The following is a 13,312-nucleotide window of genomic DNA, read 5'->3' as shown; positions in this document are numbered from 1 at the left end:
CCAGAGCGGGGCAAACCCCAGTCTAGACCCCACTCCCCAGTAGGAGCTCGAGGGCCAGATTAAAATGGCTGGCGGGCTAGATTTGACCTGCAGGCTTTAGTTTGCCTACCCCTGGTTTAGTCCAACTTTCAAAGAAGTCAGTAGACTTCTGTTGCACTTGGATTGATCTATGGACAGAGAATGTTTTAAAAATGTATCAATAATTTAACTTTTGTGTTGATGAAAATATATGCCACTGGATAGTTGTAGGTTGCATAGATACTAATAGAATGCTGTTTTTGCCCTCTTGTTTTTCAGTATCAGCCTTAGAGAACTGAAGACCATACTTCCCTTAGTAAACTTCAAAGTAGGCAGCGTGAAATTCTTGAAGGATAAATTTGCGGTAATTATCCAAAGCACCTGATGTCCAATATTTGGTGAAAATATTTATTGACTCTTATATACAGCATCTTACCTGTGGCTTTTGCTTCTTATCATGTGACTTAATCTGATTTATATTGGTTAATTTCAGAGGTTAGGTTTGAATGTAATGCAGAAGAGTTTTTTTAATTATCTTTATAACTGGTATTAATATTGCAGTATTGTCCAAAGTAAAAATCAGGCTTATGGCCCTCTTGTCGGCACTGCAAATGTGTAGGAAGATCTGGTCACTGCCAGTTTTAAGGCTAGAATTTGCATTATGAATGAAGCAATACTTTTGGTTTCTATTCAGTGTGATCTACTGTTAATAACTTTTGAGGCCCCTTTGCATCCCTGTGCAGGAACATTAAAGATCCCCTTATTTTTCCTGCTTTATACCTCTCTATTCTCCAAGTCCCAAATTATAGTTATTGGTACTCTTGCTAATGAGCACTGAATGAGTCATTCTTCAGAATCTGCCAGCCGTCTTCTTAAGTGAGTAACTGGCTAACTGCCTGCTGGTACTTTGAGCCTGGGTAGTGGACAGAGATGAGGGGCAGGAACAGTGTATTACAAATCAAGATTCTGTTTGTTCAGTTAGCATATTAATGTTGTTGTTAAGCAATCAATTAGCCATCATGTCAAAACAATTAAAATAAAAGTATGGCAGCCATATGTGCCTTGGAAGACTATGGCACCTGGAAAGGGTATGTCACATTTGTTGTTGTACAGGTGTAACCTAGGATATTCCAAATACACTGTTTAATACTTCCTCCTCACAGGAAATAGGAGCTCCCAAAGAAGAACTTAGCTTTGAACAATTTCACGTGTTCTACAAGAAAATTATGTTTGAACAGCAGAAATCGGTAAGCTCATTTATAGATAGATAGCCAATCTCTACATACTATTATCCTGCTTGGTTTGAATAAAAGGTGAATACTGATTTCTCCTCCTTACCCCCACCATAGAGAAGCCCTCACTTACAGTATTGTATTGGATGTGTCTGTGACAACCAATGCCAATAATTGGATTCATAAAAATAAATAGATAAGAAGTTTGTGTTGCTTCTTAGATGTTTAAAAGGTGAAAGTGTGCACACATGTAATGGGATTTTGTTTGTCATGTGAGTCTTTCTGACCAGTTTGTAGGATGTCTTTAGTCAGGTGCAATTAATAAATGTTAAGTGAAATAAGGGTTTCATTTTTGCATGACTTCCCAATTTAATTTATCCCATATGCCAAAGGATACTCTTTAAATTATGCCGGTGACGTGTCATGATCACCAAATAATGACCACTGCCATTCTCACTTATGTCTAGAGATGATACGTGAATATGTTTGGTGTACTGCATGACATGCTTGTGACAGTGCAAATGCCATGGAATTATGCAGTGATTTATTTGGTTAACTATTTGATCACTCCTTCCAAATGTTCATTCCATCCAGATTCATGAAGTCAATGGGAGCTGTACGTGTTTAGCATCTCTGAACATCAGGGCTCTTATTTAGGTGCCTCACTTTAGCACCCAAGTTTGAAAATGTTGGCATAAATATCTGAATGCTAGTTTCTGCACCCTGTTAATTGTGCCTGCAAATATGTAGGACATTGTTAAAACTGAAGCCTTCTATCCTCAGTTGTACATGGGCTTGGTTTATTAGTAATTCTTTTTTTCAGCTTTGCAGATTAAGCATAATCATTGTAATGTAAAATGCTATTAAAAAGAACAGGAGTACTTGTGGCACCTTAGAGACTAACAAATTTATTAGAGCATAAGCTTTCGTGGACTACAGCCCACTTCTTCGGATGCATACCTGTACGAGTTTTTTCATGAGGTTGATGGATTTCCACTCCATACGGCTAAATGCAGTGCCTTGCATAATGACAGGTTTCAGAGTAGCAGCCGTGTTAGTCTGTATCCGCAAAAAGAAGAGGAGTACTCGTGGCACCTTAGAGATTCTACAGCCGAAGAAGTGGGCTGTAGTCCACGAAAGCTTATGCTCTAATAAATTTGTTAGTCTCTAAGGTGCCACAAGTACTCCTGTTCTTTTTGCGGATACAGACTAACATGGCTGCTACTCTGAAACCTGCTATTAAAAAGACTTCTTTGTTTAGCTAACCTTGTTGATGTCTCTTTTCATGACACTTCACTTAAACAGAAGAAAGTTACTTAAAGAGGAGAGCATAGCACAGTATAGTGAGGTTATCTGATTTACTAGTTATCTGATTGTCCACACCCTTGGTGCATCATTTCAAGGAGACTCCTCAACTTGCTTAATTACTGTTTACAACTAAAAGTTTCCCAAGCTCTGTACTCTGCTGGTCCAACCTGGAGGCCATTTAGTTTAGATTTTGTATCCAGGTGACTAAATATGATACAAAATACATGTTTCCAGTTTTTCCGGACAATCTAGCAGGAAACTTGACTGCTTGTGTTTATGATGTGCATTAGCAAAAACAAGTTTGGCTGTGAATTGTGTGATTTTACATGGAGAAGGCCTGAAGTGTAATCACGACACGTGACAGTCTGTTGTTTCTTACTTTTCATTTTAACTCAAAATTTATCGTGCTAACATAGCTTGTATAAAATGCAAGTAGAGATTTCTGTCCCTGCTAATAGTTACGATATTTCTGATCATTGTGTGTCTCTCTTTTTTTCCCCCTCCTTTTAAGATTCTTGATGAATTCAAAAAGGATTCTTCTGTGTTCATTCTTGGGTGAGATTTCCTGTTACTATAATTTTGTGCATGTGTGTGTTGGTTATAACACTGCAGGACTTTGCATACCCAAAGATTTCATGGAATCTCAAAGTCCATTAATATTTTAAGTGATGTCACTGTTCTCTATTATGATATTTTCATTAGTGACCAGAGGTGGCATATCTTGTTGCTATGGTACTCATTAAGATGAATGAAAAATTTTCATGTACCATTTTATATGAATTTTAACATCTCACATTTTAAGACACTCTTCCTAAAATTCTGACTTCAATGGAAGATTTCCTGAGTAAGGACAGAGAAAAGTGGCATAAGGAAGCTGTTGATAAGAGGCAATACTTTGCCCACAGATGGATTTCAGTCAGAGCTGCTGACGCTTAGCCTAGGACAGAAGTTGTCTCTGTGTCTTCTGATGAAGAAGTTTCATTTTTAACTGAAGAGGCATGTGGTGCATGGACTTGACAGAAGCAGGGCAGAATTATAATCCCAAATCATGGAATGTCATTGAATCTCAGTTTCTCTGTCTGTAAAATGGGTAAAATATTTATTTAGGGGAGTTGAAAATTAACTGTTGGTACAGCATGTTGAAGAAATGAGATGCTGCAGCATAAAAGTGACAAGCATTGCTGCTATTATACTTTTCTGAAACTAGTTTTTCATAACTTTGAACATTACATCTACAATTTTGTTTAAAGCATTTGAGAAGTTCCTTTAGAAATGGTTGCTTTTAATATAGGGCCCAATTCTTTAGCCTACTGAGTAGAATTTATTGAACTCATTGGGACTGCTGGCATCAGGTTTTGGTTCTCCATGTCAGCTCATCCAATAAATATCCAGAAGAAATGGCTTGTGGGATTATGGCTATGCAAATATATTACAATAATAATATTGTTATAGTGCCATAATTAAGATGTACAACATCCTAGTGAGGTGAGTGTTGTTTCCACTTTACAAAAAGGTAAACAGAGAGAAGTTAAGTAACTTGCCCAGGGTGACAGAGTGAGTCGTTATGAAAGCTGGGAAGGAAACCCAAAAGCTCTGATTCAAAGTCTTGTGATCCAGATGCTAGACAGCTGCTTTTGGGGCCTGATCCAAAGCCCATTAAAGATAATGGAAAGACCCCCTTCAACTTCAGTGCACTTCGGATGAGGTTGTAAATTCATGATATAATTTAGTCGGTTCTCTACCATGGTCCTGCGATGGCCCTGACTTAAATGATATTTGATCTACCCCATTTTTTTTAATGAAACATTAAATTTTTCCCTTTCCTCTGGTCTAGAAATACTGACCGTCCAGATGCTTCAGCAGTTCATTTGCATGACTTCCAGAGATTTTTGCTACATGAGCAGCAGGTGAGAAGGTTATGAAACTCAGAATTCTTCCTCACCAAGGTTCACAGCGTTATGTATTTTTCAAAGAGTCACAGTCTGACATACAGGATGACTGATGATAATTGGCATTGAACCTTGTGGGCTAAATCTGACCATTGGTCTTAATTATTAAGGCGTGATCTTTCATTGAGCTACTGTTTTTCAACTGCACAAAGGACAAAAAGGTGTGCAAATGGATTTTTCTGGCCTCTGCTAAGCTGCTAAATAAACTGAGGTGGTTATTGACTGACATCATGTAAATGTCAAGGATGATATCCTGGCCCCATTGTGGGTTGCACCATGTAAACATGTGGACTGAAATCCTGGCTCTGGCCCCATTGTGGCTGGCACAATGTAAACGTTTGGGGTGGTGTGCCAGCCCCATTGGAATCAAAGAGAGTTTTGCCATTGACTTGAAAAGGGCTGGAATTCCACTCCTGATGGGTGCTCTCTTTGAAGAAGTTGCCCTGTACTTGCAGGCAGTTGGGTTCAGTGATCTGGGAAGGGGCTTGTCTTCATCTGTAACAGCTCTGATCCTGATTCACAGACAGCATGGTTTAGTTTGACTGATAAAGTAATGAATTAATTAATTAAAAAAAAAATGTCAGGCCAAAGATTCTGTAAAGGAACAAAGCAGTTCATTTTTGAAGCTGCCCGCTGTATTATAGTGTGCGTAGTCTACATCTTTGGAAAGTCTGGAGGTCTTCTGTACATTTAAGCTTTATGACATTCCACAGCCACTACTGAACTCCAAATTTGTTTGAACACTCAAATAAACACTGAAGTTCATTAAGTATCAGGGGGTAGCCGTGTTAGTCTGTATCTACAAAAACAACAAAGAGTCTGGTGGCACCTTAAAGACTAACAGATTTATTTGGGCATAAGCTTTCGTGAGTAAAAACCTCACTTCTTCGGATGCATAGAGTGAAAGCTACAGATGCAGGCATTATATACAGACACATGGAGAGCAGGGAGTTACTTCACAAGTGGCGAACCAGTGTTGACAAGGCCAATTCAATCAGGGTGGATGTAGTCCACTCCCAATAATAGATGAGGAGGTGTCAATTCCAGGAGAGGAAAAGCTGCTTCTGTAGTGAGCCAGCCACTCCCAATCCCTATTCAAGCCCAGATTAATGGTGTTNGTAAAAACCTCACTTCTTCGGATGCTCCGAAGAAGTGAGGTTTTTACTCACGAAAGCTTATGCCCAAATAAATCTGTTAGTCTTTAAGGTGCCACCAGACTCTTTACTGAAGTTCATTGTTCCCATGCATTCCCTTTATGGGAATACCCAATATCTTTTCCCTACAAAACAATGTTGAAAGAGCATAAAGGTTGTAAAGTCAAGCACTCAAAAGTTAGGAGAGACCAGAATGAAGATCTTCTCTGTCTTCAGTAGGGCCAGGATTTCACCCATATATAGAGTCCCCACCTGTGACAGCCTAGCATTTAGACAGAGGGCATCTTAGATCCCTAAAACATCACATAGGCTTTTCTTCAGCTAGGAAAGACCTTATTTTTAAACTATCATTTATTATTTTATTTCTGTAACGCCTACGCCCCAGTCACTGACCAGACTATTGTGCTAGGCCCTGGACAAACATTTAACAAAAAGACATTCCTGAATATTCTTTGGGGAAAAAAACATGAGCCTAAATTACAGTAGAAAAATTCAGTGAACTCAAACAGCTAGAGAGGTTTGTAAAACCTCCAGATATTCTGGTTTCACCTGCTTACAAGTATCGGTATGTGATCTTAGACACTGATTTTAAATGCAGCAGTAGCCTAATCCACTAAGAGTCTTTCTTACTGGATGGGTTCATCAAAAGTTGCAGTTCTGTTAACTGTAGGCAGTGAAGAACGCAGTTTAGTAAATCACTGCTATGGGTGTCTGTCTGTCTTTTTCATATTATATAATTTCATTCACAAAGTCTTATTACCTTTTTTGGTAATAAAATAAAACAACTTAAATGATAAACTTTTTTTAATTTAAAGGAGTCTTGGGCACAGGATCTCAGTAAAGTCCGAGAACGAATGACAAAGTTTATAGATGACACTATGAGAGAAACTACTGAGCCCTTCCTCTTTGTGGATGAGGTGAGATAAAATATTTTCTTATAATTCTATATATGTTTAACTTTCTCTTCTAGTTCCTTGAAATTTAGTTTGCTGGGCAAATCCCCCTCTATTAGCAAGAGGACAGTTCCTCTAAACTCTGTTGTTAGTGTTATACTCTTTTTTTCTTTTCTGATTGCATGCATTTAAATCCACTCTCTTTTTTTATGTTTTAGTTTCTCACTTACCTTTTCTCAAAAGAAAACAGTATTTGGGATGATAAATATGATGCAGTAGATGCTCAGGATATGAATAACCCTTTGTCCCACTACTGGATTTCTTCCTCTCACAACACGTAAGTTTCCAAAATCTTGATAGTCTCTGTTGAGACAGACCTGGTATATGTTAAGAGAAGCAAATATTAGTTTAAGTTTTATGCCGGGGTGCTCAGACTGGATCTGTGAAGCCTTCCTGAGAAATTGCATTTGATAAGACTCACTGACTTTTTCACTGAGTTATAGTGGCAGAAGACACAACCCCTTCCCTCCATCTCCCCTCTTGCCCCCAACAGAAGAGCACAAGAAAGTTTGTTAAAAGAATGTAGTCCACAAGCTGAGTTCAGACTGCCACAGTGAGCTTCCTGTAACTCCTTGATGCCAGAAGAGGGGGATTGAATGACTGTGGGTGCAAAAATTCATGCTAATGAAGGAGTCTCCGCTCCTCCTGACACCTACAGCCCTATTCAGTTAGCATCATTGTGCCTGGGCATTACAATGCCTAAAGGGTCAAATCCTGCTGGCCACATGTAGCGGGACTTTTGCCTGAAACCGGGCTGCAGAATTTGTGTCAAAGTCCTGTCAGAGAGTCTCCATGGGACACGTTATTTACCACTACATTTCACTGTGGTGGCTTGTATTTACCGAGAGATACCAATACGCTGAGCATCACCTGTTTTACAGCATTTTAATCTGTTGGGCATGCATCTGTGATTATAAACATCTAGAGAAGGGTTACGATAGTATTTAGAGCTTATATATTATCTACAGTTACAAAAGAAGCGTGTGACAGCACCTGGTGTCCTTGCTCCCAGGCCACTTCTAAAATCAAGATAATGTGAAATATAACTTTAGCATGGTTGGATCATCTTGGGGAAACTGTCGTCCTCCTTTATATGACCTGAAATGTAGCAGAACTGCGATGGTTGTTCTGAGCAAGATGGGGGAAGAGCAGGCTGCTGGTGGGAGTGGGGACACTGGGATAGACCAAAACTCTGTGACGGTTCACACTGCAGAAGGGGGTGGTTCAGGGAAGAGGAAGCATGTGGCTAATGGATCTTGAAACAACACGTTTCCACTGGTTAGGAACTAGCCCTACATGGCCTTTGTATGGGAGACAAGGATTCTAGCAGAGAGAGACCACAGGTGCTGCTATACAAAGGCATATGGGAACGGAATTAAAAGTAGCAACCTTTACTTTGATCTTCCTTATTGTTCTGGATTTATTGTACAACCAAAATGCGTTCTGTGTTTAATAAATTGTTGCCAATTACCATTTTGGCGGCGGGTTTCTTGTTAAACATTTTATTATTATGAATCATGTTTGTTATAATGGTGCCCCATTGTGTTAGGTGCTGTAGAGAGTATTAGATGGTCTCTGTTCCAGTCAGTTTACAATCTGAATAGACAAGACACACACAGTCTAAGGGAAGGGGTATAACACAAGTAGAGTGAGCAGTTTGATGGCAGCAAATGTCATGTTAGTGCCACGATTAATTTTTTGGGGTGCGTTTACTTGGGGATCAGCTAGATGGAAAGAGAAGAAAACTGGGGTGAGGAGGTACAGGTCAGGTGAGAAGAGGGTAAGGGGAGCAGGTGTGGAGTGAAACTGAGGCAGAGAGACTGCGAAGGAGTGGTAGGAAGAGAGGGGGAGGGTTGGAGCAAACATCCAGTCGGCACAATGCAAAGAAAGTTTGGTCAAAATCGTAGAAATTCTCTGAACTGTAGTAAGGCTCTCAGTACTTGTCGTCTGTGAACTGTGGCATGCAAACTGTTAGGCCAGATACAAATCTATATGGTGGTTAATTTTCATACTTAAACAGTACTGGATGCAACAGCAACATAACAAGATGAAATGTTAATTTACAGGGATGGGGAAGTTTATCATCTAACATTGTTTTAAAAAAAGAAAAAGTGGAGAAAATATCCCAAGGAGTTTAAATAACATGTATAATAAGAAAAAAATGGCTCATGGAGTATATGGGGACCTTTCCCTTTCACTAGACAGGTATGCTGTTTGACCTGGCCTCGACTTGATGGAGGTTGGATATATTGTAGAGATATGTTCTACTCTACAAAAAGCTGGCAAGGGGCAATGAATGAACTCTTGGAAATTCTTGCTAACTGATCCATGCCAAGGTGCTTTAGCATCTGATTCAGAGGAGTCCACTCATTTCATAGAGAGTCAAAAATTCAGTATTCAAAACTTCCACAATAGAAAAAGATTCAACATTCAGAAATTCTGCAACAGAATATATGGGACCCTTTTTAGAATTGTTCCCTTCCTTCTGATGGTCTCTCTTTACTGTTCAGATACCTCACAGGAGACCAGCTTCGAAGTGAATCTTCCCCAGAAGCTTATATCAGGTGCCTTCGAATGGGATGTCGATGTATTGAGCGTGAGTAACAAGCTTGTGGAGTGGTTTGTGACAGGAATGCTTTTGTTCTCCACCTTTGCATAGCTTCCTGTGGTTGCTAAACACAGCAAAACCAAAACTTGTAGTTTTTTTAACACAAAATTAATCCTCTCTTTTTGTTTAAAGGATGTGCTGACTATTAGAACAAACGTTCTTCAGAATTCCATCATTTCCCTGTTCGCTTGCTCTTCTTTTATTCCTTTGAAACACTAAAATTCAAACAGCTCTTTTAAAACCTATTCCAGTGTGTACACCAGAGATGAAGCTACCAGAATGACCAAATTAATTGGTTAAGCCCCAGCATGCCCTTCTCCAGTACATCTAGGATACGGGTTTGCAGCTAATTGATTTAATTACCCTGATGCATATTTTCTTAATTTAGACAAAGCCACAGTCCCTCTAGATTTGTATGTTTTGGTGTCACAAAATTTGTATTGGCCCAGCTAATTTTTTATAAAAGTTAATTTCCCATAAAAGTTAATTTCCCCATGCTCTGTTTTCCACTAACTGCAAGAAAAGAGCTTCTTTAATTCTGCTCTTGTGCATCTTACAGAAGCATTTGGTCAAAACCTCATGATATTCACCACTTCATTCTGGCCAGGCACCACTCACTGACTCTTTGTTGCGCTTGTTGCGATTGCTTCTCAGTCCTAATTACAGGAGCCCCCAGTCTGCAGTTGTTTACTCTGATAATTAAGAGTTTATCTTGAGTAAGGACTTCAGGACTGGGATCAAGAAGACTTAACTGGACAAACTTTCTAAATCTCTCTCTTGGAACAGCATATTGCCCCTTTAAACTCTGGTGGACACTAGTAAACCCAGAATTCAGCTGCCTAAACTCCTACTTTTCTGTTCCTAGCTATGTGTGCTTTTAGAATCTCCATATTCTCTTTTTTTTTATTACCATTACTTTATGCAAACTTAATCTCCTCTGTGAGGGATATAAATCTACTTAGCAAATCATTTTAATATAACATAAAAGTATATGACTCATTGTAGGAAACACTGTGGAGTGCTGAATGTGTGTTGTGTTCTGTATATTGGAGTTATTCAGATGGCCTCTTTATTTCTTCCATTGTCTGCACTAGTGGATTGCTGGGATGGTCCTGACGGGAAGCCGATCATTTATCACGGATGGACACGGACAACAAAAATCAAATTCGATGACGTGGTGCAGGCAATCAAGGATCATGCATTTGTCACATCTGAGTGGGTTTTTGTTAATGTATAAACTTGGGTTAGAGGATTTTAGAGCTTTCCTTAGGAGAAAAGGAACCATTCATGTTTGGTTAATTGAAAAGGCCAAGATGCCTGTCTTTTCCCTAATGTGGTTGGTTTTTTTTGTAAATCACTAAGAGTTTTAGATCTTAATAGATCCTATTTTCAAGAAAAGGCCCACAAAATGTCAGAATGCTGCTCGGGCAGGTAGGAAATGCCCCCAACAGGCTCCCCATCTCCCTGCTTGAGACCTTGTCTGTAAAGATGAGTTTGCGGCTGTAAAACTTTAATAAATGTGATTTTAAAAATACTAGAATTGGAGAGCAGAGCAACAGTGAGAGGGAAGCTCACAGCCCCAAACTTACCATCGTAGATGAGGTTGCAGCTGAGGAGATGGGGAATCCCTGCTCATGCTTCCTGCAGTGATGACATGGGCTGCAGCAGTGTCTGAGCTCTCCTCTACATTAAAACACCTTTAATAGGAAAAGTGTTACCTGTTGGCAGGAAGGAGGCAGGAAAGATTTGGGGTTGCAGGCTCCTTTACTCCTCACCATGCAAGGTAACTGGCTGGCCATAGAGGAGAGAACGTATTTCACCCTCTTGTGGGTGGGACAGGCTAGGAGCTCTAGGAGATGAAATGCCTCCCAAAGCTCCCACTGGGGTTGTTGCCATCTACGTGAGTCTGAGCCTGTTGTCAGTTGCCAAAATCTGGCACATCGTTATTTTGGTTGGAAACACTTCATTTTTGGGAGCTCAATAATGAAGAAAAGGCATCTTAATATTCAGGGTGTCCCAAGCCTCTTTGTTGCAGTTGGCTTACTGAGCTGCATGGGTATCCTCGCCGTGATTAGACATTCAGATAACCATCTACAGTGCAGATAGGGTCCAGTGCTTCAGACATGTCAAACCATCAGCATAGTGAATGTATTGAGGAATGCACTGGCACTTCCTCACACTGCTCATGTGTGGTGGTGGTGGTGGTGCGATCCAGTGATTGCACGTCTGTAGACTTTCCCCAGAGCCACTCAGTCCTCAGTTTGCTTTGGATTTTTTTTCCCCCTTCCCTGGCTTTTTCAGAAGCAGAAATTTATGGGATAAAGTGATTTTAGTCAATAGGTCAATAACGTGCCATCGCTGGTAATTAGTAACAAATGTCAATGATGGGATATTAAAAGTAACTACAGAGAACTTTTTCCAGAGGGTCTGGCTAGAGAATCTTGCCCACATGCTCGGGGTTCAGCTGATCGCCACATTTGGGGTTGGGAAGGAATTTTCCTCCAGGGTAGATTGGCAGAGGCCCTGGAGGTTTTTCGCCTTCCCCCGCAGCATGGGGCAGGGGTCGCTTGCTGGAGGATTCTCAGCGATTTGAAGTCTTTAAATCATGATTTGGGGACTTCAACAGCTGAGTCAAGGGAGAGAATTATTCCAGGAGTGGATGGGTCAGCTTTTGTGACCCACATCATGCGGGAGGTCAGACTAGATGATCATAATGGTCCCTTCTGACCTTTGAGTCTATGAGTCTATGCCTCTGCCTTTCTGTTCCCTTTTACCAAGGTTCCCAGTGATCCTGTCGATTGAAGAGCATTGCAGTGTGGAACAGCAGCGCCACATGGCCAAAGTATTCAAGGAGGTGTTCGGGAACCAACTCCTAATGAAGCCAATCGAAGTCAGTGCAGATCAGCTGCCGTCGCCAACCCAGCTGAAAGAAAAATTCATCATCAAGGCATGTTTCCTTTACTAAGAGTCCCCAGTGTGTTTTGGTAGTTAGAACTGGAGAGTGGGAGCCAGGATGCCTGGCTCAGCTGCTTAGACACTCTATGGCCTTGGATAAGTCTCTTAACAGATTCATGTCTCTGATTGCTTGCATAATATTGGTTTAATTGTAAAGCATTTGGGGCTCCTTTGGGCTTGAAGAGGGTACATGCTGCAAGTGCACATCACTAGCATTTGGCAACATTTTATTGAGTTTTGTTAAAATACATACTAAATTGCTTGCTATTGGCTTTCTTTGTAATTAATGTTGCTGGTTCAAGTGCCCGAAGAAATGTCTTTTCTAAAGGTCTCCCAGCAAACCTTTCAGCCTCTAAAATGTCACTATTAAATTTCAGTGAGGTTCACTGCTACAGAGGCTCATCATAGACCTTCTGCACAATAACATCGTGCTTACAAATGTTAAAAGTGTTCTCTTGAGTGGAAAATCACATTAATATTTCATTCTAATGGATCACAAAGCACTTTACAGACTGAATTTTCAAAAGGTGCCACTTACCGTAAATTGCAAAGGCAAATGAACACTCTGGCACACAAAAAGAGTAAAGATGTGATTTACATATGCAATTTAGGTTGCAACTTTGAAAAATGGAGGTTTCCCTTAATGATAGGGATCAGTTACTCTTAGAATCACTCAATCCACCCAGTGGAACTCAGCAGACATTTTGATCCAACAGTACCACACAGCAGTGTTTAGGTAGGTAAGTGGAAGAACAGCTTCTCCAGTTAAAACTGCAGTGGAGTTTTCAGAAAATTAGAAAGCTGGAATTTGGCAAGAACACTGGGGCAAACTCACCATGTTTTCACATAAAAGAAAATAATAATGACGACTCTGGTTGATCAAGGCTTCTGGCTTCCAGCTCCTATTAGAAAACAATAACATAGATTCTAAACTTGTAGACAAAAGACACATTCAGTGCAAGTACACAACATGGAAATGCATGTAAATGGCAGCAGGGCATTCCACTATGAGTCACAAAGGAGCACAAAGTAGAGCATTCTGATCTATAAGTTTAGATCTTCTCTGTGAATTCTTACACTTTGTGACCATATAAAGCATGGAAGAGAAATTGCTTGCATGATATCTATGGAATCT

General features: G+C 40.1%; 1 protein-coding gene across 2 annotated transcripts in view; it reads left to right on the top strand.

Moving 5' to 3' along the window:
* The window catches only part of PLCG2 (phospholipase C gamma 2), a 91,978-nt gene that overhangs the window by 42,401 nt on the left and 36,265 nt on the right, over nt 1-13,312 (top strand). For both annotated transcript variants that reach the window (XM_034788821.1, XM_034788822.1), the window contains 9 exons: nt 298-382; nt 1,182-1,265; nt 3,070-3,113; nt 4,393-4,465; nt 6,477-6,578; nt 6,773-6,891; nt 9,125-9,210; nt 10,317-10,437; nt 12,001-12,169. In XM_034788821.1, the coding sequence (XP_034644712.1) occupies nt 298-382; nt 1,182-1,265; nt 3,070-3,113; nt 4,393-4,465; nt 6,477-6,578; nt 6,773-6,891; nt 9,125-9,210; nt 10,317-10,437; nt 12,001-12,169 (883 nt within the window). The remainder of the gene's footprint in view (nt 1-297; nt 383-1,181; nt 1,266-3,069; nt 3,114-4,392; nt 4,466-6,476; nt 6,579-6,772; nt 6,892-9,124; nt 9,211-10,316; nt 10,438-12,000; nt 12,170-13,312) is intronic.

This window comes from Trachemys scripta, chromosome 13 (genome assembly GCF_013100865.1).
Source record: "Trachemys scripta elegans isolate TJP31775 chromosome 13, CAS_Tse_1.0, whole genome shotgun sequence".
NCBI lineage: Eukaryota > Metazoa > Chordata > Testudines > Emydidae > Trachemys > Trachemys scripta.
The sequence above is the reverse complement of the archived record's forward strand: the minus strand, read 5'-3'. Positions and strand labels throughout refer to the sequence as shown.